Genomic DNA, 24839 nt, shown 5'->3' with positions numbered 1-24839 from the left:
CTCAGCCAGCCTAGGCAAGGCACCTGGTGTCCTCTTTTCTCCAACTCCAGCCAACTCGAGCCTCTCCCCATTCTATTCTAGAAGCCTGAGTTTAACAAGCTGTCCCAAAAAGCCTCTCCCCCCCCCCAACAACTCTGAAGAGCCCCAGGTGCTAGAAGCTAGGAGGGTCTGTCACATACTGAGGGGGGCAAAGGTCACAGGTGAAGAGAAGGGGAGGGGACCCGCCTGCAGAGAGCCCCCCCTCCCCAGGCCAATACAGGAATGACCTCACCCCAGGAGAGGGAGGGAGGGCAGGGGCCGAGTTTGAGGGCTGGGTTAATTTTATTGTAGCTAGCCTGCAGCCCTTCAGCCAGAGACACGCTTTCCAGGGGGACACAAAAGAAATACAGTTGTGGCGTCATGCCCCGCTGAGAGGGCGTTTCAAGCCCCCAGGAATCGGGTCTTGAGGCTGGGGTCCACTGGTTGGCGTGGCCGAGGAGAGTACGGGGGTTGTGATACCTCTGGTTTCCTACTTTTTTTTTTCAATCGAATTGGGACACCCCACATGCACTAATGGAGGAATTCTGAGTTGGTACCAAGTTCTAACTGGCTTTCTCCCACTTGTCCCCCACAACTATGGACCCCGAGACTCGATCGGCAGCAACTGGGCACCCAGCTCCCAGCTGGAGAGGGTCCCAGGTTGGGGGGGGGGCGGGTGGAGGCTGGGGAGGATCACCTCTTCACATCATACTGGAGATGGGAACGTCGGGAGGAGAGGAAGACAAATGTCTCTAACCCTGGGCAGACAGTTTTCCAAACCCAGGTATGGTCTTGCCTCGGGGGAATCAGAGCCACCTACATCTCCTAGGGAAAGTCATAATCCCTCCCTGGAGGTCTCCCCGCACTCACCCCCAGGCTGTCTCCCCCGGAATTCGACTCTGGGAGATTTTGGAGTGTGTTGAATTAGAAGAGGGATAGGAACCACAGCACGCTCTACCTTGGAAGGCCCAAGCAGACGCAGCAGCATAGAAAGATGTGTTCCAACTGGAGACAGGCTTCCCACAGAGCTGGGGCCGCTGGCGGCCTGCAGCTATGAGTGACCTGCAAGTGTGTGTGTATGCATGTGCGCACACGTGTGCACGCATGCAGATCTGTCCATCCATCGAAGGAAGACACTAGGACAAAGTTGTCCCCACTTTCCTTTTCCCCCTAACCTCCAGCTCCTGGGGTTCTACTTCCTCTGTGTTGTGTGTGTATGTTCAAATTTTCTCTCTCTCTCTCTCTCTAACACACACACACACACACACACACACACACACACACACACACACACACACACACACACCAAAAATCGAGGTTGAGCCGGGAATTAGAAATGAGGGGGAAAATATTCGTTGGTGATTTCTTTTCGTTATTGGCCCTCCTCTCCCTTCCGTCTTGGCCTCCTGCCCTGTTCATGAATAAAAGAGAGGTCCCAACCTATCAGATCTTGGTGTCTGCCTCCTCCTCCTCCCCCTCCTCCCCCTCTTCCTCCTCCTCCTCCTCCTGTACTTGGACACTCTTACCCAACTTACCCAGCTGATCACTCCTGCCCCTGGTTTTTTCCTCTTCTCTTCCCCAACTCTGCCGCTCCCTGTCGCCTGCTCTCCAGCCTGAAACCTGAGGAGGCGCTCCCGCGGTCTCCTCCAGACTTCCCGGGGACCGGGTGGGAGAGCGCCGGGGCGAGGAGCAGAAAGAGGCGTGGAGAGGAAGGAGGAAGGAGGAAGAGGAGGAGGAGGAGGGGGGAGAGGTGGGGGGAACTCGAGCGAGACAATAAATATATAAATAAAGATCCCCCCCCCTCCACCAATAGATCCACTCCGCAGCGCAGTCAGGAACTTTCGCCCTGAGCGCGGGAGCGAGTGGGCTGCCCGCTCCACCTGGGGGCCCCCCGGGTCCCCACCCCTTCCCCAGCCGCGCTCCGCAGGGCACCACCACCGGCCCGGGCACCACCACCGGCCCGCACAACTTCTGGCAGAGCTGGGCCGGCGGAGACGGACTTGGGGTTGGAGTGTTTGTTTGTTTGAACTTCCCCGTCGCCACCTTCACCCCCTCCCTCCCTCCCCGGCTCGCCCCCACCCCGCCTCCGCCCCGCCTCACCCCCTCCCCAGCTTCTGCACGCGCACCCCTGCACCCGGGGTGGGGTGGGGGAGGGAGCGCGCGTGGAGGGAAGGGGGGAGAGGGTAAGAAAAAGAGGAGGAGGAGGAGGAGGAGGAGGAGGAGGAGGAGGAGGAGGAGGAGGAGGAGGAGGAGGAGGAGGAGGAGAGGAGGAGGAGGAGGAGGAGGAGGAGGAAAGAGCGAGCGCAGCAGGGGTTACAGGAACGTCCGGACGGAACGCGACCGGTGCCGACTGTGGATTCGTCCCCGGCGTGCGCGAGGATGGCGGCCCTTCCCGGCGCGGTTCCCAGGATGATCCGGCCGGCCCCGGGACAGAACTATCCCCGCACAGGGTTCCCGCTGGAAGGTAAGAGCCCGCGCCCGGCCCGGCCGCGCCCTCTCGCCCCGCGACGCCGGCGGGAGCCCACGGGGACCCGATCCTCCCCCCCCCCGACACACACACACCTTCTGCGTTGGGGATCCCCGTTCCTGGGGGCCGACAGGCGTCCGTCGCTAAGTGGGCTTCGCTGACCCGCGGCCAGGGCTTCGCGGGTCACCGGCAGCCGCCTGCGCCCGGCCGCGGGGCGTGGGGATCCCGGCGGGGCCGGCCGCCCGGACCCCGCGAGTCCGGTGAACCCCAGCCCTGGCCGCGCCGCCGCGAGCCGCTCGGCCCTCGGACCCTCTCCGGGGGCGCGGAGGGGTGATCTTTCACCCCGAGTTTGCGCTCGCTCCCAGATCCCTTTTATTTCGAAACGGCCCCGGGGCGCGCTACTTTTTGTGCGTGCGAACGCGGCGGAGGGGCCGGGGACCCCGCGCCCGGGCTGCCGGGGACCCCGCGCCCCCCGCCGCCCGGGCCGCCCGCAGACTGGCTGGAGATCATTCATAGCAAAGCCATTTCCTTCTCTCTCCTCCTCCAAAAAAAAAAAAAAAAAAAACCCAACGACAACAATTAAAAAACAAACTTTGTGCGCTCAGGCTTCGGAACTCTGCGGGTCTCCAGGGAGAGACAAGCGAGCGGGCGAGCGAGCGAGCGGATCGTTCTGGAAGGCCGGGCTCCGGGCACACCCGGGGAAACGCGCCGCTTTGCGGACGCGGTCTTCGCGATCCCGCGGGCGTGCGCCCCAGGCGGGAAGGGAACGGGGCAGAGGAGGGAGCGAGAGGGAGGGAGAGCGGGCGGGTTCCCGGCTTGGAGACTGGGGCCGGGAGCGCACGGCGGCGGCCCGGGCGGCCCGAGGTTTTGTTCTCTTTTAAACGAATCGGAGAGCTCTGGGCCTGTAGCCGAAGGGGGCACGGGAGGGGAGAATAGTCTAGAATTCCTAGAGAAGTAGTCAGACGTGTATGCCGCTTCTGTTTATTTATTTTGCTTGTTCTTGCAATCGTAAGATGGACCCCCGCTTCCCCCCACCGCACGCACCTCCTTGTCCTGGGGAAGGGGCGCGAAGGCGGCGGGGAGGGGGTGGGTGGGCGGGCGGGCAGCCCGCGATCTGAGCTTGGGAGGAGGAGGAGGAGGCGCCCCCCCCCCCCCGGGCAGCGAGATGGCGCCGGGCCCCTGAATTAGAGCGAGGCGAAGAGAGCGGCTCCGTGATCAAGTGCGCGCGAGCGGCCGCGCAGGCGGGGAGAGCGCGCAGCCCGGGGATTTGCGGGCGCCTCTCCGGCCGCCACCGCCGGTGAAGCAGGCGGCCGAGGACGGCGCGGAGGATTAGAACAATATTTGCCCAACATGACGCAGAATACTGAGTTGAGCCGAGTGCTGGTCGCTAAAGAGGCTCTTGAATATAAAGTTGGGCTCTCGAGAGCTCTCCAGCGCTAATGGCATAGCCCGCCACGGAGACCGGGTGACTCTGACTCGGGGACGCACGATTTCTGATTAAATCCGAGGGTGTCTTCAGACACCGACTTTTACAAAGAGAAGGTGGGGGGTGGGGGGGATCGGAGAACGAGGATGGGCGCGCACCCCCCACCCCCCCCAGGAACCGCTGCCGGTCCTCGCCTCCTCCCTTCCAATTATACCTTCAGCTCCCTCCATCCGGGCGGCTGTGAAATCGGTCTAATCTCACAGTTCTCCGCCGCCGCCAGTCCCTAAATTGGGAGTGGGGGGGGGGATAGAAGCTGGATTAAGTGCACCCGGTGTCCCCCTCCTTCCCTCTCCAACCTTCTGCGAGAAAATTGTGTAGACTTTGCATTAAGGCGTCCCAGCCTTCTTCTCTCTCCCCCGCCCCACTCCCACTCCCCGGCCCACACCAGGGGCCTCTTGGTTGGTTTTTTCCCCCCTCCATCCTGAGACTCTAGCCTGCCTGTGTTTCAGCAGAGCTGGTAGGAATAATTCACAGATTTCTGAGACCAACCCTGGGTATGGTTGTTACAATACAGTGTGTCCTCTCACCAACCCCCAAAAATGATCCCCAAACGAAATTCGCACGTGGAGAGTGATTGGAAGCAAAAGGACAGTCAGGTGCCCCAGGAGATAACTCCCGCTGAATGATGTCACCAGCCCCTGGGCTGTGGCCCTCGCGGGATAGCCGGCCTGGGATGGGACAGTCTTGCTGTTGACGCCGTAAATTCTGCAAACACGAAGACTCCAGCAGTCCTGCTTAACCACCAATAAAATAAAATGGGTCCCTTGTGACTGTCAGTCAGTGGCCTGGGACCCGTGGATGGGCCACACCTGACTGGTTATTGGCTTGTGTCCCAAGCTGCAGCCTAGAGGACTCACAGCCATGGCTTCTGATATGTCTAGACTCCACTGAGGCCATCATCCTGGCCCTTTTCCTTAGCTTCTCCCTTCCTTTCTTGGGGTGTTTGCACACAGACAGACAGACACACACACACACACACACACACACACACACACACACACACACACACACCTGCACACCTGCCCAGGTATGTTTACTTTCCCTGCTGGGTGCAGGAGTTTGAGGGCAGCAAGGAAGGGGATCCCGCAATCGATCTGGATGCCTTTCTGTGTTCCCCAAAGACCTTCTTCAGCCTTGGAACAATTGTCTCTGGGTCTCTGAGCTGCCACAGCTTCTCCAGATGTGCATAAGACCTTGGAGATCTGCTGTGTGAGGTCTTGGGGCTGAAACCTGGCTGAATGGGGGGAGGTAGTGCAGTGTCCCTCTCTTCACCTGCCCTCTTCTCTCACCTCTCCCTCTTTCCTCCAGTGTCCACCCCACTCGGCCAAGGCCGGGTCAATCAGCTTGGCGGAGTCTTCATCAACGGGCGACCCCTGCCCAATCACATCCGTCACAAGATAGTGGAGATGGCCCATCATGGCATCCGGCCCTGCGTCATCTCTCGCCAGCTTCGGGTCTCCCACGGCTGCGTCTCTAAGATTCTCTGCCGCTACCAGGAGACCGGGTCCATCCGGCCTGGGGCCATCGGCGGTAGCAAGCCCAGAGTGAGTGTCTTTGCCACCCAGGCCGGAGGAGACAGGCCTTTCCTAGCCAGGGGACACAGTCTGCATCCCCTTTCAGCATCCGGTGACATCTAGCAGCCCCGGGTTTTCTAGGTGCTTCCATGGGGAAAGCACAGCGGGAGGGTGACCCTGCCTTCCAGATGTGCCGCTGCCCCCCATTACATCCCCGTTATTTGGAGCTTTCAGGGATGGCTAATTGAGTCTGGGTTGTCCATGACCTCAGGGGTAATGGCCCATTTCTCTTCTGTCCACATATCTGTCCTAACCTGGAATTGCCACCCCACGCTAGGGGAGCTATCCCCAGTCTTGTCTGAGATGGGGGGTGGCTAGGGGCCCTAACTAGGTTTAATTTTATTATCTCCCCGTCTTCCCCCACCACCCCCAGTTGCCATCCTGGGAGCTGGGGACAGGTATGTTGTAAGAATAGAGCCTCCAGTCTAGCTCAGGGGTTCTTGAGAAGTTGGTATTAAAAGTATTTCCCTTCCTTTCGTCACCCATTCCACCGTCCCCCCCCCCCCCGCAACTTCTACTCTCCCACCTGCACCTCTGAAGCAGGTGGCGACCCCGGACGTGGAAAAGAAGATCGAGGAGTACAAGAGGGAGAATCCGGGTATGTTCAGCTGGGAGATTCGGGACCGGCTGCTGAAGGACGGCCACTGCGACCGCAGCACGGTGCCCTCAGGTGAGAAGGCAGCTGAGTCGGCCGCAGCCGGCCTGCCAGGACCCGGACCTGGACCCGGATCTGGCCTGGGCTCCCTGCCCCTGTGCTGGGGCCCAGGTGTGGGGGGCAGGGGAGGAGGGTGTGGTTAACAGGGGACTTGGAGAAAACTTGGAAGGAAAATCAAGCAAACAAACAAAAAAGGCAAAGACGGGAGCGCTAGGGGTAAATCCAAACAGAAAGGAAGATGGCAAGAAAGAGAGAAAGTGAAGAAAGGAGAGACAAGAAGGAAGAAAGAGAAAAAGAAGAGGAAGAGAGAGAAGAAGGAGGGGAGGGCGAGAGGTTAAGGAAACAAAAAGTTAACCCAGAAGACAGGCAAGGAGTGTTCTTGGAGAAGTGGCCTAGAGTGGTGTGGCTGGGGGTGGGGACCGGGGACGGGGGAGACCGGCCATAAGAGAGTTTAATACCCAAGGGCGTTTCAAAATCATTGTTTCATTCTCTGGCCACTGCCAGCCTTCAGTGGGTCCCAAATTTGGAGACTCCAAACCAAGCTGCCCAGAAGTGAGGACATCATTCCTCTAGTGTCCAGGCATACCAGACCAGAACTAACACCTGAGCTGGGTGCAGTAGGAGTTGGGGTACCCTGGGGAGGCCCAAAGCAGTGAGTGTGAATGCACATAGGTGTGCAAGGAAGCCTGTCGGAATGCTCTAGGCAGAGTGCCTGCACCCAAGTCTTAACAGTACCCAGGTGTGACCACGCTTTCACTAAGTGGCTACGTAGATCGGTACAAATGACTCTCAAAGCCTGCGTGGGGACGGGCAAGGGTCTGGCTGGCTCTCTCTCCTGTGCCCGGGGCTCGGCCAGCCTCTTTGCTCCAACAACTTATACTCCGTTCTTTTGCCTTTGAATTTCTGAGGTTTAGTGAGTTCGATTAGCCGCGTGCTGAGAATCAAGTTCGGGAAGAAAGAGGAGGACGACGACGCTGACAAGAAGGAAGACGACGGGGAGAAAAAAGCCAAGCACAGCATCGACGGCATCCTGGGCGACAAAGGTAGGGAAGGGTCGCAGGCCGCCATCGGTTTCTCCTGCGCAGAGCCTGTGGCTCACACCCGCCGCTGGTCCATCCCGGAGTGGAAAAACTGCACCGACCGGGGTGGCAGCGGGGAGCGGTTCACGCTTTGCCAGAGTGCCCCCATGGGGCACCTTCTGCCAGCCGGGGCAGAGTGCGGAGCCCACGTCTCTGATTGCGCGAAAAGGTGGGGAACGCGTTTGGCCACTTTATGCGAATGGCGGCGGCTGGGTAGCACGCGCGGTACAGACTACCTGCAATCCCAGCGCACGCCTGATCTACCTCTGTGCGTGTGTCCCTCTGAGCCACCGACTGTCTTGGCTTCAAGTCCCGGCGTCGTCGATCAATTATTTATAGGAAACTTGGGCACAGGGGTGAAGGGAGGGAGGCGAGGAAGGAGGAGCTGCTCGGGGCTCCCTAAATGAATTTGTTCGCCAGACCCTCACACGCTCTCTAAACGGTCCCTTGAAACCTAGCCTGACAGTTGACTGACCGCTGGAATCAATAAAAATTAGCCAGAGCGCCAGGGAGGGGTGGAGACAGGAGGGTGCTTGCGAGGGTGCTTGCCTCTTTGCCTTATGCCCCATGCCAGGGGGAAGGGGAGAGCCGAGCCCCGAGTAATGTAAACCCCCCCCCCGCGCCCTCTGTGGGGATTTCTCGCCGACGGTCTCTCCCCACTCTGTTAGGAAGGCACATGGTGGGTCGTTTTCTTTTCTCCCCTCTCAGCCCAAGGGAAGGGAATTGTGCTTTTGTTTCTGGACAGGGGGGAAGTTTCTTGGGAGAGAAGGGACAGGCTTTCCCCTTCCTTGCCCCTTCTCCTGTGAGTTCCCTTTGAGACTTGGTAAGTGTGTGAAAAGTGGAGCCGACAGGGAGAAGCAAAAATGGAAGCATCCCGCTCCCCCCCCCCCACCATCAACACACCAAAATGACTGGGAAAAGAAAGGAGCCCAAGGCTTGCTCACTGGGAGGGAGGGGAGCTGCAGGCCAGCACAGCAGATACATGCGCTCGCTCGCTTGGAAGCTCTCAATCAGTGACTCTGGAAAAAGGCGGGAGGTTTTGCTTCTCCAGGTTTGGCCTCCCTGGGCAGTGAGGCCAGATCTCTTCTTTGATTCTCCAAGAATCTTCCTAACCTTGAAGATGAACTTCACTGACAAAGCTTGCTTCCCAACACAGCTCCCAGAGAGGGAGGCCCAGCCCCCATCAAGTCCCATGGGGCAGGAATGGAGCCTGCCCCCCCCCCCCGCCGCCCAGCAGCCCCCTGCCCAAACAGCCCAGCGCTAGCTAGGGAAGAACAGCGCTATTGACATCCAGGGCCCTGAGAGGAGCGGCAGTCCCAAGGGGGGACAAAAGGCCGGCCAGAGAAGAAAGGGAGGGAGCCGGGCCTGGCACCCCGCTGTGCGGGGCCTGTCTGAGGGGCGGGGATGGGGGAACCTGCGGGAGGAGGCAGCCCCCCCCTACTGCCCAGTAGCCCCTCAGCTTGACAGGTTGGCCCAGAGCTCTAGTACCCCTGAGGAAGAGAGATGTTTATTTCAGTTGCATAGAAGAGATTGCTACTTTTATTTTATTTTATTTTAATGCAAGTGACAGCGTGTGGACATGATGCTATCTAGATGAATAATGTACACCCGCCACTCCTCAGAGAGTTACCCCAAGGGGAAGGTTTGCGTTTAGAGACGCGTGTGTATGTGTGTGTGTGGGGGGGGGAACACATGCCAGTCAATTTCACTTGCGAAAAGGAAGAGAAAGGGCATGCACATGTGGTTTGGGGGAGTTCATTGACACAAAGGAGTTTTTTTGGGGGGGCGCTTCCCGTGCTGGGCTGGGCTCACAAACTCCAGCAAAAAGGATCCGCTTCGCTGGAGAGAGGTTTTCTCTGCCTGAGAACCAGGGGACTCCGAGTGACCCAGGGGCTTAAAGTAGAGCCGGTGTGCGACCCGTGGGGAAGGCTGACCAGACAGGTGTGGCTGGCTGGCTGGCTGGCTGGCCTGCGGGGCTGGAGAGCTGCAGCAATCCCGAGATCTCAGGCCAGCGGGGTCTGGCGTGGTTAGAGTCCTCAGGGCTGCATGCAGTGTGTCCTGGTGTAACCAGTTGGTCACATAGGTGTCTGCCTTCGTGAGTCGTGAGGCTTGGATCCCTCCCCCCAAAAAAAGACCCCTGAGTGCGGTCTGTGCCGTGGGGTGACTGGAAGTGACTGGTTCTAGATGAGCAGGAGCACTCTGCCCATCTGTGGACAAATGTTTGAGTGCTGGCCTGCCATTGGGCATTTGGGTAAATCTCCTCTCCCCCCCCCCCCCCCCAGCCAGAGAGACATCAGTTGCGTGGTGAAGTTAGAGGTATAAAGTCCTTCCAGCTTCCACCCGAGCTATGAGCTATCCATGCGGGCTGGGAGAGGCCAGGCTACCCCTTGGGCAGAGCAGCAGGAGCAGGGCACCCCTACAACTTTGTTTTGGTCTCTTGGCTTTTGAGAAATGCTTTCTCCAAGGGGCTGCCCCTTCTCGTGGCGGGGAGCCACCAAAGAAGGGGTTTAAGAGCTCTCCTCTTTAAGCGCTAAAGAGAGATCCCTCCCTGAGTCCGTTTTTTTTTTTTTTTTTATTTCTTCTTCGTCTCCCTCCCTATCGTCCGCTTGGCATTTAATAATGTTAAGACTTATTAGAGCTAGTAATGAAAACTAGGGCTGCTGAATGGGAAACTGTGTTGGAGAGGGCTGTAATAGCTTCCAGGCATGGTAAGAAACTATTTATCCGCAATCAGTCCTCACTCTGAGAGTTTGAAGCACAAACGTTAAGTTGAAGGGTTTTAAAGCAGATTAAATTGAGCTTTTATTTCTGTGCACTTTCATCTCTGAACAGCTCACTCCTGCTCCCCTTGGGCTGATATTCATGAGACGGTCCGTGGGTCCCCCCCTCCCCACACACACACCCTCTTATCCTTGTTAAGACTGAGTTATGAGGATTGTTGGTTGTGAGAATTCTCCGACCGACCATGGATGCGGAGGAAGAGGTGGGGGGGGGGGGGAATGTCCTGGCCAACGGCTGCTCACCTGGACAGTTCTGGACCTTGATAGATTTAAATTCTTCTCCTCTTCACTCCCTTCTCCAACAAGTAAAGGCTAGAAGGACCCAGGAACTAACAGGGAAAGGACCTGAGCAGGAAAAGAAAAAAGGAAAAAAAATCCCAGTCTGTGAGGAAATTAGTGAGGACTTGCAAGGTGTTAAACTACGCACGGGTGGGAGCTGAGGGTGGAGTTAACTTAGACAATAATAATAATAATAATAAAGTGACAGTGACAGACATCATGAACAACAAAGCCCCCAGCATTTGACGTTGCTCAAATCGGAGCCAGTGCTGACCAGATCAGACATGGGGCCTGGCATTGAGGACTGTGTGCGTTACAATTAATATGAAATACTGAAGAAAAAGAATGTTAGGAGAAGGCAAGGAAAGGAGAAAGAAGAAGGGAAGTGTTGTTGTTTTCTATGTCAGAAAAACCAAAGAGCATCACAGAATCCATGGGGGTGGGGGGGGGAGGGAAATTGCAGATCTCCTGGGTCTGAAAGGCCTGTTAGAAGACTGGCCAGGACAAAATCACAGATAAACTTTTTTTTTTTTGGTCAGGAGAGGGAGTCGAACCTGGGACCTCACACATGCTAGGCAAGTGTTCTACCGCTGAGCTTCAGTCCTAGTTGTTTTTTTTTCCTTTGCATTTCCCCCCTTAATTTCTTTGCTAAGGCAGTAAACTTACAGGTGTGGAGTGGAAAGGAGGGAAGGAGGAGAGAGCCCGAAGTGTCAGGTTTTAGACACTTGTAAAAGGAGGTGGGAAACAATTTAATTTGGCAGTAGCGAGGGCTGCTAATGCGGTTTTCGGTGGTTTGCTACACCGGAGGAAGCTGTTTTGATTGTGTGTACAAGGATCTGCCAAATTTAATTAGGCTCCGGGGAGCGAATGAATAGGCAAGGGGGGCTGGCTCCCCTCAGCTGGTACTTTTTTCTTTCCCCGTTGGCTTCACACCTGGAAGGGACTTTGTTTATTGGCGAGGTGAGTGTGGGGCAAAGGGAGGGGCCTGGGAGGAGAGCGCGTGAAGGCCTTGGGAAAGGGGGCTCCGGAGGGCACCAAGATAGTCCATTTATCAAGAGCGATCTGCATTGATTTAAACCAACAAGTTCGCCGGTTCTGTAAATGTGTGTTTAGAGAAAGGTAATTGACACTCCACCAAATCAAAGGATTACCCCGGGTTGGCAATCTAATCAAACAGAGACCAGGCGGGATTTGAGGCTGTTCCGAGTAGGATCAGCTTCGCATAATGGGGGCTTGGAGGAAGATGGGGGGGGGGAGTGTCAGGCAAGTCCCCGGCTTTAGGCAGCTCTGGGCGGTGGATATTCTGAGACTAGAGCAAGAGAGGGAGGGAGGGAAGGGGTGAGAGAGGGAGGGGACGCCCCCGGAGAGGCGATGGTGGGGGATGGGTAGAGCAAGCGGAGCAGCAGGAAGACCCCCAGCGGAGGCCCCCCCCCCCCCGCAAGTCCACAAGGAGCTGACAAGACTCCCCTTTTTTCTCTTTATCCCTCCCCCCCTCAACCCAAGTCGAGAGGGGGGCGGAGGAAGCAGACACTAAAGAACAAGAAGAAGATAACTATTAACAAAAGCAAACACTGGCGCTAGTGTGCTTGCAGCCCCAGAACCCGTGGTAAATAAAAGTCGGCAAACTGTTTGCCAGATAAACTCGTGCCTAAATCGAGTGTGACGGGCCAGGGGAGAAGAGACAGAAGGAGATAAGGTTGGAGGGGGAATGAAGGAGCATAATCTAATAGAAGACATTTAGCAAACAAACTTGAAACAAGGGAGAACTGCTCGCCTGCTCCCTCGCTGGCTGACACGCTCGCTCACAGCGCCTAATTATCCACCCGGGAGAGCTGGGGGGGGGACCGTTGGAGGGTTGTGCGGGGTGGAGATGGGGTGGGGGGAGCTGGGAGTGCACCAAAGAGCCTTGGGTTTTGGTGTTCCATGGATTCCACATGGAACCCGGAGAGGGTCCTGGGGGTGTGTGTAAGGAAAAGGAGTGAGCTCTGGGGATGAGGATGGGAGCCAGACCGGGCCTCCAGACGGCAGGGTGGTAGAAAACTAGTAGGGTCCCTCCAAATACCCTCATGCAAGGGCATGCTGTTTACCTTGGGGCATGCACCGCCGTGCGTCGGCGTTGGTACCTAAAAGGCTCGTGTGCCTGGCACAGCAGTTAAGGGAATTAGATATTTACCAGTTGAAATAAGCCTGGCTAAGAAGAAGAGAGGAGAGAGAGAGAGAGAGAGAGAGAGAGAGAGAGAGAGAGAGAGAGAGAGAGAGAGAGAGAGAGAGAGAGAGGAGAGACATTGAAGAATGAGGCTAGGGGAAGACATCAAACGAATTCATCATTTGAAATGGTGGAGGAGAGATTTACCAGACAGTACTGGGAAGTTATTTAGATATTAATAACACATTTTCCTGAGGCGCGACCAAGACAGCCATCTACGCCGCTCTCCGAGCTATTTGGCTGGGTAAAATATGGGCGTTTCAAATGTTGGATGGAGATAAGGCAGTCGGAGCAACCCGGGTCCCCAAGACTGCATCCCAGCATTAAACCCGGATTAACCCCCCCACCCGCGCCCCCTCCCTTGCCACAGCTTTCCAAATTTTCACTGTAATTTACATGGAAGGATTTAAAAGCACATATAACAGTAGCCTTAAAGCAGTAAGGTGATTATTGGGGGCTTTTTTTATTTAAAAAAAGAAAATATCTTTCTGAAATTGATAGTCTTCACACATTATATGATATATAAATAATATACAGAAAACATATATTTTTTATAGAGAGAGGGCTGAGCAAATGAGATTTGCTTCCTGGTTACCTTTTTGGAGTTTCTATTTACCATTATTTTTAATCATGATCCACAAAGGTGGTGGTGGGAGGGGGGGCGATGGTACCAGCACGAAATGTATCAGGTCCCTGCCTCTGCTCCAAGATTCCGAACCAGGAGCCAGAGGCAACTCGCCCAGAAAGGGAATTTCTCAGCAAGAAGGTTCTAGTACAGAGAGACACCCCAAAGGGGGTGGCTCTTTGAGTCCCGGGGCCTTGAAGGCCAGGACCAGGGAGGGGGGTACATTCCAGGAATTCCAAAAGAATAACTTTCCCTCCCACTGCCAACTAATGGGGTAATTAGGAAACTCCTCGGGAGCCAGGCTGAGTGTCCAGCCACCGGGCGACTTGGGTGCCCTCCGAAATGTCCGCTGTGCTGGGCCTTTCCTCTTCCCCTCCCAACTCTGGCTGGACGAGTGAAGAAGGTGGCTGTGGGGTCAGTGCTTGCTGACCGGCTAGGGGGAAGCTCAGCCCCGCTGGGGTCGGGCGGGAGGAGGGAGGGGAGCTCGCCTTCCAAATCGAATCAAGGCAGAACGGTGACCTAAAGGGGAAACTGCGCCTTTAGCAGATCGATCTCTCCAAAACTTCAAACAAAGTAGGGTGGAGGAGAGGCTAGCCGCGAGAGGGGGGAACCCCTAGCCTGTGAAAGGGAGGAGCCTGGAGCAGGAAGAGAAGGGGTCGAGGGCAAAGGGGAGGTGGGGGCCAGGGGCAGGGGTGTGGGGAAACGGATGTGAAGGAGGGTGGTTAGCTGTGGAAGGAACTTCAGACCCTGGGGAAGAGGAAAAAGCATCTGTTAATCGGGCCAAGGGGGAAGGTGTGTGCACCTCAAATACAGTTCTGGAAAAGGCACTGGGATGGGTGTGCCTGGTCCTCTGTGGGGGTGAATCTGTAAGGGGGAGTCCAGGAGGCCCCACAAAGGTCTTCAGGTCCATTGGCGCGAATTGGCAGGTTTCTGAGACTGCAGGCCAGCCAAGGAGCCACTCTTATGGCTTGGTGGCCAGGGCTTTGGGAAGTTTGTTGGGCTGGAGGGGTGCAGACCAAGGGCGGGGGGGGGGGGGCGGAGGGGGAACAGCACAGAGACAGTGACCACAGAGGTGGAAGGAGAGATTTCGGAGAGCATGCACAGGTACTGGAGTGAGCAGCCGTGTGCATGGAGTTTGAGCTCCCTGAGAAGCTTGGAGGGTGCAGGAGGCGCCCGAGTAGCTGGGCGAAGGACAAAGGCACAGTTACCACATCACGGACCTGCTGGCTCTGGGACCGGCATCCGGGAGAGTGGAGTAGAGCCCCCCCCAAAGTGCTTGGGGCTGAGAGGGTGAGCCTGCAAGCAGGCTAGCAGTGGTGGCGGGGCGGGGGGGGGGGGGGAAAGCACCATCACCCTTTTGATCCCTGACTGCGTCTCCCCAGCGCTTTTGGTGACACTGGCACAAAGGCACTTATCATATTACAGCGCGGCCTGGCTATCGGCTGCTTAATTAGAGGCGAATGATCAGGGCCCGGTGGGGCAGGAGTGAAGCAAGCCAATTCAAGGAGCCCCCCCCCCCCAGCCGTGTGTGCCAGGCACAGGAGCAGCAGCCCTTGCTCAGTGTGTCCCCTAACGACACATTTCAGCAGGGGTGGAGGGCGCCAGGCATCATGCTGTCCTATCTGTCTGGTTTAACAAGCCTGGCTATGAAAAGTTGTGACCACGGAGAAGGAACTGAGTGCAGGCTACCTCTCCCCCGCTCCAGCCCCTATTCCTGGGCTTGGTGTTCCCTGCGGTGGGCAGGCAACTAAGGGAAAGCTTATTAGGGCTGCACGTGGAGTTCCACCCACGGCTCTCCCCACAGGCGAATAGTCCTTGCTTTCCTCCCTCTGTATGGGTGGATGAGGACCCAGGAACCAACTTATTCAGCCTGTCTGAGCCTCAGTTTCTCCCCTTGAGCAAGCAAGACAATTGGAGTAACACAAAGGTTCTTCCGATCCTTTGGAGTGCTAAGGTGGCATAGGGTGGCATGGGGGGGGGCGGGTATCCTGAACTCATTTCCAAATCTGGTAAAACACTAAAAAATCAAAACCCAATCCCGCACACACCATGGCTAGCAGATATTGTAAAGGGGGCCCTTGAGTTTCTTGGGGTTAGGCCTCCTTCAGAACCCCATATCATCTGCATTTCTGGTACCTGCAGTATTGCCTGGGGAGACATCAGGGTCCTGAGCTGGGGGGGGGGACAGGGAGCATGCTCTCTGGTGCTAGCAGAGAGCATATTTACCTCCACTTTCCAGAAGAGGCTGTGCCCCCCTCCCCCGCCTCTACTCAGAGTTTAGTGATGGAGAAGGGTCCTTCCGGAGGTGATCTATAGGCCCAGAGAAGCACTGTACGCGGTGTCTCCCTTTTGTCTGCACCACACCAAAAAATAAGTGTGTGTATGTATGCGGGGGAGGGGGGAGAATTCCGCTGGTGCTAAATCTGTGTGGCTTTCTTCATTCATTTGGTAAAGTTCGATGGAGCCCAGGCTGGCTAGGTGACCAGGTATGATGGCGGGAGGGCGGAGGGACAGCTGAGACTCAAAATGAAGTTGAGAGCCAAGTGGCTGAGACAGAAAATAAACACAGGAATCAACAAGATGTGTCTTGTTTGGGTTTGTGGATGGTGTGTGTGTGTGTGTGTGTGTGTGTGTGTGTGTGTGTGTGTGTGTGTAAGCACACAGCAGGGTGTTTTTTGAGGCGGGGGGGGGGGCTAAATTTGGTAGGAAGCCCCCAAGCTGACCTCTTGAGACACAGGCCACAGCCGCCGCAGCCTGGCTGCTCCGGGGTCTGGAGTGGAGGCGGAGGAGGGATGGAGCAGAGCGGCTGGGCTGCGTGAGGGGGGCTCCGGAGCCTCACGCCTTCAGTGGACTCTTTGTCTGACAACACCAAAAGACCAGAGATCAAAGGGGCCTAGCTCGGACAGAAAAAAGGGTGGGGTGGCAGGCTGAAGAAGTAAGCTTGGGGGGGGGGGGAAACCCCAAACAACAGAAAACTCCACCCTCAACTTTTCTGGGATTCTTTCTGTGGCACCCGAACTTAGTGAGAGCCCCCCCCCCACAATAGACCAATAGAGGGCCGCACTGGTCCGGCCTCCTCCAGGGTTCCAACCCCCTGCACACAGGGCAGGGGCAGACAAGCAGGGCTGTGAGTTCAAAATCAGACCCAGGTCTTCAGGGGATGGGGGAAGCTGGGAAGCTGAGGGGGAGGTGCCCACGGATAGATTCGCGGGGTACGAGATCCTGGCTGTGGGCTCAGACTTGACTTGAAGTCCACACTGGGTTTTATCTGGGCTACAAATCATCTTCAAAGCTCCCTAGAATTACCAGCAATAGTTTGGGTTGTCTGAAGAAACAGTTCTGAACCCCAGCTCTCATCCCCATCCTTGCCCTGTCCTAGCCCCCACCCTGACTGAAGTCCCCTTTGGGAACCCAAGAAAACCAAAGGGGGCGGGGGAGAGAATGTTCCAGCAGGGGTTGGTGGCTGGAGAAGGGGCAGAACTGGAGGAAGCCTTTTGTGGAGGGCTCGAACCCTCCCTCCCCATCCAATGCCAAAATTCAAAATGCCCACCCCACCCCACTAGCTAGCCACCAGAGACAATTCCGAACTACTGCTACGCACTCACATGGGTGGGGTTTGTTAAGAGATATTTACAGGGAACCCTAAGAAAAAAAAAACCCTAAAAAAAAAACCTGCTCCAGCACTTTCTTCTCAAATGGCCCTAAAGCTCCCTCACAGGAAGGTACTAAGTGCATTCATTCAGAATGTCGCCCCCTCCCCCTCCCTTCAAGCTATATCCAGGAGTTCTCCGGGCAGCTCTGAGGGTCCAACAAGGGGAGAGAGGGCACAGGTCCTTTGTGGCCCCAGCCGCCCCCTCCCCCAATAGGTTGTTTGTTCTCCCTGCTTGGCCAGGGTTGGCATCTGGGAGTGATCGCAAACTTGTACGACAACTTCCAGGCCCCGGGTCTCAGTTTCCCCTGCTGGGGACGGAACCCCTATCTGGATGGGGAGACCAGGAGGCCAGGAAGGCCGTTGGGACTGGCCGTTGGGAGCTGATCCCTGGGTCCCTGACGGGCTCCCTCCCTCCCCACGGCCAGCCTCTGCCTGGGCCTCAATGGTCACTTTAGAAATACAAACAACTTTAGAAATAAAGTAACCAAACCCCCAAAAGGGGCTTTGAAGGGCGAATGCCTGGTGGCGTGGCCTAATCCAGCTTTCATTTCCAGCCGATGGGCCTTGGGGGGGGGCGGGGGAAACGCTCCCGGCCTCCTGGCCCCTCAGGAGGCTGATTAGGCCACAAAGAGCCCCCATTATCCTGAGAAGAAAACCAGGGGGCGGTGCGGGGATGGGGAGGGGGGAGAGCAGGCCGCCCGAGCCAAGCTATTGACTTAGTGGATGAAGTCAAGAGCCGCACGCCGGGGGCCGCCGAGGGGCGGGGAGCCGGGACAAAACGGCTGCACAAAACCCACAACAAAACCGGGCTCCCAGTCAGGGGCGGGCGGTGGAGGGCTTGCTGCTGGAGCCGGGGTTGGGTCAGCTACACCCTCCTCCCCAAGCCAGCCTGGACAGAGAGGAGCAGGGAGCTGGCCTGTCCCCCCGCTACCCCTTCAGGAGTTGATGATTTGCTGGGGGGGGGCAGTCAGAGGGAAGGAGAGGGACACGTATTCTTTTCCTCCATTGTAAGCCAGGACGTTGGTTACAGAGGTCTCCAAAAATCACCCCAACTGAGGGCCTTGGTCACTGACCTGTGGTCAGCGGAGGGGCCTCCCAGTCCTGGATGGTGGCTGAGGTGGCTTTGGCCAGCAGGGCGGGGAAGGTGGGGTGAACATTATCTGGTGATCCAAAATGCTGCATTCACCCTTCAGGTAGAAAGGAGGCTGACAGGGCTCGTGACCCACCCCACCCCAACGCCTTCCCTCCCAACTCCAGCTGCCCCTCACCCTCGCCATCGTTCTGGAGGGGGTACCTGTGGCTGGGGGTGGTTGCCTGGGCCTGGGCCTGCTCTCCTGTTTGCCCGCTCAGCCCACGGCTGTTGGAAAGTCATGGTTTGGGGGCACCACACTGGGGGAGAAGCCCGCCCCCCCTTCCTCCAGGATCCAGGTGAGGGGCTCATCAAGGGGAAGAGCTCAGGAATGAGGACTTACTGCCAAAGCATTGGGGAGCTCTAAAGGGATAATAGCCAGGAAGGTTCTGGAAGGTGTGAAGGTTGCTTTGGTGACACCCCTCCACACACACACACCCAGGCAGGGAGAGGTACAGAGGGGCTGGGGAAGCAGAGGATCGTTCCCAGGCTCCGCTCTGCACGGGCTGGGCTGTCTTTCTGGGCTGGGGTCCTGGAGGGTGCCATCAGCTGCCTGTTTCATGGATGGAAACACTTAGGTCTAGAGGAAGGAGCTGGATGGAGGACAGGGCATGGGTGAAATACAATCCTTTGTGTTTCCTGCCCTACAAGTCCTGTTTTCAAGTCTTTGCTTTCAAGTCCCGGTCCACTGAGGTGGGTGGGGTAGGGAGGAGGAGGAGGAGGCACAGAGTGGCAGTAAGAAAGGGGATCAACCTGGCCCTGCTGTCCAGGTCCTCCCTAACTCTTCATGAGCCCCGCATCCTCAGTCCTGTGGTGTGGAGACTACGGCATCACTATTACCACCCATACCCTGAGCACACCCAGGACCTTCTGGGGTCTTGGACTTGACAGATGGTTCTGGGAAAGATCCATCCATCCATCAGCCCTAGAAATTCCTCTTCACTCCCGGGGGAAATGGCACCTCCCCAGGGGTCCAGTCAGTGGCTGGAAGTGGAACTCAGATTCCCCAACCTCTGGTCCATGCAGAGGCCTGTTGAGTCATTCTGGATGGTCTCTCCTCTGTCTGTCTGTCCCAGGTCCTTTTGTCTGCACTGGGACCAGCAGGCTCAGCCCTGTGGGGTTGCCAAACTGTGTTGGGTGGAGACTTGCGATTCTGAGCAGAAGCTTCTGGAAGGACATTCCTCAGAGGTCTGAGAGTCTGGTGGGCAGGTATGCAGTGGAGGAGGAGAAATAGAAGCCAGCCTTGTTTCCCTGTGGCTAGGCAGCGCTGTCCCCAGGGAGAGGTAGGGATCGTGGCTATCCGAGACTACTCTGTGGGAGGGGGAGGAGAAGCTCTGTTTACACTTAGAATTAGAGCCCCAGGCTACCCTTATTGGTCTTCAGAGATAAGGTGATACTGCTTATCTGGTGACAAGTGATGGCTCTCCTCCCCTTCCATCCCCCTGATTGGCGAACTTTCTCCGAGGCTGGTCAGTCTCTACTCTGATGTCTGCCTTCTGAGTGTCTGCCCAGCTTGCTGGGTGATGATGGGGTGAGGGAGAAGCAGCACTCTCTCTGGGCCTCTCTGGGGAACCTGTCAGTGTAGCTCCTTTGGAAGGCTCTCCTGGGATGGTTCTAGAAGGAGGGAGATAAACCCCTGGGCAAGCAGGGCAAAGGGTTGTGTTCCCAGAGCTACACAGTGGCTTTTGGAAAAAATCCAAAAGCTCAGGCTCTTTTCCAGATTGGGGACATCTGGGAGAAGAGGCTTTGGGTCATCTGCTTGGGTCATTTGATGGTCACTCTTCCTGAGAGCCACTGGTCTAGTGCAACACCCCCACTTTACAGAAGAAGGAAATGGAACCCCAAAGAAAGGAAAGGTCTTCAGGGTTGTACAACAAACCCAAGCAGTTAGAACTGGGATTCAGTTCACAGGTTGTTTCGTCAGGTGCTTTGAGGGAGCATTCTTCCAAGCTTACTGAGTCTGTGTGTGTGTGTGTGTGTGTGTGTGTGTGTGTGTGTGTGTGTGCACGCATGCACATACACTGATATGTATATACACACTGGAGCTTCAACTGAGGGCTTGAATGTTGTCTCAGATTTTTATGCACTCAAGGCTGGTGCTCCACCACTTGAGCCACAGCTCTACTTCCAGCTTCTTGTGGTTAATTGGAGTCTGGTGGACTTTTCTTTCCAGGCAGGCTTTGAACCAAGATCCTCTGATCTCAGCTTTCTGAGTAGCTAGGATTACAGTCATGAGCCTCGGGTACCCGGCTTGAGTCTTTGTCTTTTATTACTGTCACCAGTCCTGTTGAGTGTTGAATATGCCAGAGACCATGCTTAGGACAACAGATTTCTGCTTGTCCTTCCCCCCCACCCCCCAACCTTGGTCAGTTGTGGGCTTGAACTCTGGGCCTGGGTGTTGTCCTTGACTTCTTCAGCTCAAGGTGAGCTCTCTACCACTTGAGCCACACACAGCACCACTTTTGGTTTTCTGATGGTTCATTGGAGATAAGAGTCTCACGGACTTTCCTGCCTGATATGGCTTTGAACTGCGACCCTCAGATCTCCGCTTCCTAAGTAGCTAGGATTATAGGTATGAAACATGGGCACCCAGCTTCACTGTCTTTTGTCCCTGATGGTCTCTGGGCCTTCTCCTTCCAATCTGAGCCTTCAGCCCTATAGCCACACTGGAGTCCTGAGTACAGGGCCTTAGCTTCCCCCTGCCTTCTTTTCCAATACCCAGCCAATGGGGATGGAGAGGCCACAGAAGCTACAATGAACTACAATAAAGAAAAAGTGCCTAGCACGTGAGCCGGGCTCAAGTGGTCAAGTGCTAGCACTGAGCAAAAAAGATCCCAAGTGAGAGTTACAGCACACATACGGGCGCGCGCGCGCACACACACACACAGGTTTAAAAGAAGAAATAGGTGATTCATGAGGTAAAAGACCTGAGAAGAATTGGGGGAGGATAGATGACCCATAAAGATTTGCAAGGTGCCAGCTTCCCCAGCCAAACGTAAGGTCTACATTCCCTCAGGAAAGACTCAAGGCATAGATGTTTTGTTGTTGTTTATTTCTTTTTCCTCCTGTGATTTTGGAAAGATTGGCTGTCAAAGATAATGACTTATAACTGTTCAAAGAATAAAAAGCCCATAAAAAATGAAACTTAAGGATTTGTATCTATCTCCAGTAATGAATGATCTAACCGGGCTCAGGAAAATACAGCTGTCTAGGAGAATCTGCACATGGCTGGATCTGTGTCTGTCTGCCTATCCGTTGTCAGTCTAGACCTGCACAGATACATAACAGGAAGCATATGGCGGCAGCTTACTTAGAACTATAGAGGTTTTGAAGGATGTCTGTGAACCTCAGAGTTCTCAGTCATGGTGTATCGACAAGTATGTGTATTTCCCTTAGGTTTCTTGCCTTTTGCAACCCAGGACCTCATGCGTGTTCGTTTGAGCTGTAGTCATAACTTTCCCTGAATCTCCCAGAGCTCAGGGGCCCTCAGAAAGGTAAAGTCAGATTTTCAGGTGTTTGTCTTCACCGGGCTCAGTTTCCTGGTTCCCTCTCTCCCTCCCCTCCAGGGCCCTCATCTCCCCTCCGGCTCCTCCCCCCTTCCTTCATGCACCTGCCAGGGGCTTCCGGCCTCCTCCGCTTCAAAGCAGTGGGCTGGGGCTTTACCTGCTGCCTGGAGAATAGCAGCCCGGTTTGAAAGGGGAAGTGGGACTTGAGGCACTTAATTAGACCCAGGACAAGAATTGGAGGCTGACTCCGGGTCAGGCCCCAGGGAATTGTTGGGGATTAACACCCAGGTAAAGCCATCAGCGCTCACAGGCCTCCTGGCTGGGGGGGGGGGGGGCGGGGGGGGGGGGCGGGGGGGGGCGGAGTCCTAGGCCACAGGCAGAAAGCCTGGGCTACTGGGCTGAAGCCCAGAAGCTACATTCAGGAGGGACACAGGCAGTGGGGGGGGGGAGGGGAGGAGACCCCCCCAGCCACATTCCTCATCCCAGCTGGCTGCCTCCACCTGTGACAGGGTTGTCCTCCCTCTCCCTCCTCCCCAACCCAGTGGCCCCCAGAAGGTGACATTTAGAATGGTTATTTTATTTCCCTACCTGCCTCTTCCTAGTACCCCAAACAGGGTTGCAGGGGTGGCGGGTAGGGGGAGCCGCAGGTGTGAGCCCTGACCTCATGAGCTGCTGACACAGTAGGGGAGATAATTCACCAGTCTGCCAAGCAGAGATCCCCAGATGGCAGATGGGACTGAGAACTGTTATTGGAAGTGAGAAGTCCCACGGTTCAGGGAAGCCTGCCTGGAGGAGGAAGAGGTGCTTTTTGACCAGAGACTTGCCAGAGTGTCTTTTACCTAGGACAATAGTCATTTGTGGCCTGAGGATGTGACAAATGCGGGGTTGAGTACTCTGTAGGAATGGAGCCAGCAAATCCTGCCGCACAGAGGTGCAGCCAGGCAGGACCCTCTCCGCTCAGACTCCACCTGGTCGCCTTGGTGTGTGCTGTGCTGTGCTTCCCCTGCCTTGTCTCACCTGACCCACTGGCTTTGCCCCTAGACGCTCAAGATCCCAATCTTGGGAGATCCATCAAGAAACCAGGCATGGGGGGTTCAGGCTCACGCCTGTCATCCTAGGTACTTGGAAGGCTGAGATCTGAGGATCAAGATTCAAAGCCAGTCAGGCAGGAAAGTTGGTGAGACTCTATCTCCAGTTAAGCACCAATAAAACCTAGAAGTGGAACTGTGGCTCCAGTGGTAGAGTGTCAGCCTTGAGTGAAAAAGCTCAGGGATAGCATCCAGATCCTGAGTTGAAGACTCAGGACCAGCGCACGTGCGCGCACCACAGACAGACAGACACATAGGCAGACAGACAGACAGACAGACAGAGTTTGCTGATCTTTTTCTCTGATGGGGTACTAGCACCAGGTTCTTGAACATGCAAGGCGCGTACCCTGCCACTTAAGCCACCCTCAGGCCTTTTGTTTAAACTTTCGCCAAGGTGGCCTCTACCTTGTGATCCTCCTGCCCCTGTGTCTGAGGTAACTAGGATCGCACATGGGTGCCACCATACCCAGCCTCATTTCAGCTAGGCTGTGTACACCTGCATATTGCTAGGTCCTTTGTGGGGAGCCAGAGATGAGGCACAATTGGCCCTTTTGTGGGAATGGGGGCAGAGGCTGGCATGGCTGTATATTTGGGCACGCTGGCTGGGTGAGCAGTTGGGGTGTGTGGCTGCTGCTGCTGTGTGTGGGGTCACGGCTAGCTACACTTACATATGCAGGTCAAGCATCTGTCCCCATTTCACAGAGAGAGTAAAACCCAGGCTCAGAGCAGAGACATGGAGTCTGCGTTTGAGCCAGGAAGAGAGAGGAAGCCGCTTTCATGGCTCAGCCGTCTTCCCTGCTCCCCAGAGAAAGTTTAAGTGACAACAAAAGGTTTAAATGCCAGCGTGCGGTGCCTCTGCTGTCCTCACGGGCCCTGTGTGTAATCAGATGCTAACCTCTGCCCATTCCTGGGCCCCCCGCCCGGCCCCATCACACGAGGGCCTTTCTTTCTCTGGATTGCAAAACACACCAAAGATTAACGCCGGCAGCTGGCTGCGGCCCTGAACAATGCAAGACCTAGGAAGTGAAGAAATGGTTGGACGAACACAGAGCCCTGTCCAGAGAGGCAGAGGCCACAATCTGCCTGCCTGGCTTCCAGTGACCCAGCCCCGGCCCTCCCCCACCCCTGCCACATGCTCCCAGCTGGAAGGATAAACAGCCCCTGTATAGAAATTCTCACTGGAGCGAACTCTACACAAATACCACCTCAGACCAGAGATTAGGGGACAGTGAGGCCAGGGGTGTGGGGGAAACTACCAGTAAATATTTACATGAAGAGCAAGCACGCGAGAGAGACAGAGACAGAGCACTGGGGAACCCCCAAATCCCAACTGGGTGCTGTGACCCTCATCCTAGAGTGGGTCAGTTTCCAACTGTGTTTGACAAAGTAGATGGCAAACACCAGAGACATAATCGTGCGCTCAGGAGGCTGGGGCAGGAGGACCGGGAGTTTGAAGCCATGTTATATACATAGCACTCAGATGTAAGTAAGGTCTTTCTCTTCTTCGTCCTGTGAGAGCTTGAGGTGACCGATGCCACCTGAGGCTGTCACAGGCTGCCTGGGCTAGTAGAAGAAATGAATGGGGCATGGGGGGGAGACTGCAAGACTATCAGTGAGAAATGGGGTTGTTGTGTAGCTCAGGGGTTTGAGCAGCAGCCTAGAATACTCATGTCCTTGGGTTTGATCACTAGTGAAGAGGAGGAGGAGGGGGGGGGGAGGAGCAGGATGCCCTTAAGACAGCAAACTTGGACTTAACACAGGGTTCGCATCCTTGTGAGCCCCATCCTCATCTGATTTTACAGATGAGAGAACTAAGACGCAGGGAAGTAAAGTCACTTGGTTGAGATTATGGGACTAAAGCAAGAGGCTGTGGAGGCTCTGCTTTGGAATCTAGGACCCACTTCACCATGACCCAGGGGCTCAGGAGGACCCTTCCCGGGGAGACCTGATCTGTGAGGCTCGGGCTCAGTGCTGAACCGACGATACTAGCTCCTAGGTCAGGGCCACTTAAGGCTTTCTCTTCATTTGGGCCTGATGATGAGTGTAGGTACTGGGACTTGAACTTGGGCAGGGGGCTTGATCTTTCAGTTGCCTTTGTTTTTTTTTGGGGGGGGCATTGGCAGTCTACCTCTTGAGCTACACCTTTACTTCCAGCTTTTTGGTGGTTAATTGGAGATAAGAGTCTCATGGACTTTTCTCTCCAGGTTGTCTTTGAACTTCTGATGCTCCTGTCTCAGCCTCCTGAGTAGCTGGGATTAGAGGCGTGAGCCCCAGGCACCTGGCAATGCTGAGTAA

The 24839-nt window shown here is 55.9% G+C and overlaps 1 protein-coding gene across 2 annotated transcripts in view; it reads left to right on the top strand.

Moving 5' to 3' along the window:
• The first annotated feature begins 2397 nt into the window (after positions 1-2397).
• The window catches only part of Pax7 (paired box 7), a 91551-nt gene continuing 69109 nt past the window's right edge, over positions 2398-24839 (top strand). Inside the window, exons 1-5 of one of the 2 annotated variants that reach the window (XM_070037013.1) lie at positions 2398-2482; positions 5280-5515; positions 6086-6215; positions 7115-7243; positions 20187-20192. In XM_070037013.1, the coding sequence (XP_069893114.1) occupies positions 2398-2482; positions 5280-5515; positions 6086-6215; positions 7115-7243; positions 20187-20192 (586 nt within the window). The remainder of the gene's footprint in view (positions 2483-5279; positions 5516-6085; positions 6216-7114; positions 7244-20186; positions 20193-24839) is intronic. The other variant, XM_070037012.1, reaches the window with a different exon arrangement.

Source organism: Dipodomys merriami, unplaced genomic scaffold (assembly GCF_024711535.1).
Source record: "Dipodomys merriami isolate MVZ:Mamm:240054 unplaced genomic scaffold, mDipMer1.0.p SCAF_28, whole genome shotgun sequence".
Taxonomy (NCBI): domain Eukaryota; kingdom Metazoa; phylum Chordata; class Mammalia; order Rodentia; family Heteromyidae; genus Dipodomys; species Dipodomys merriami.
This window is presented reverse-complemented; position numbering and strand designations above follow the sequence as displayed.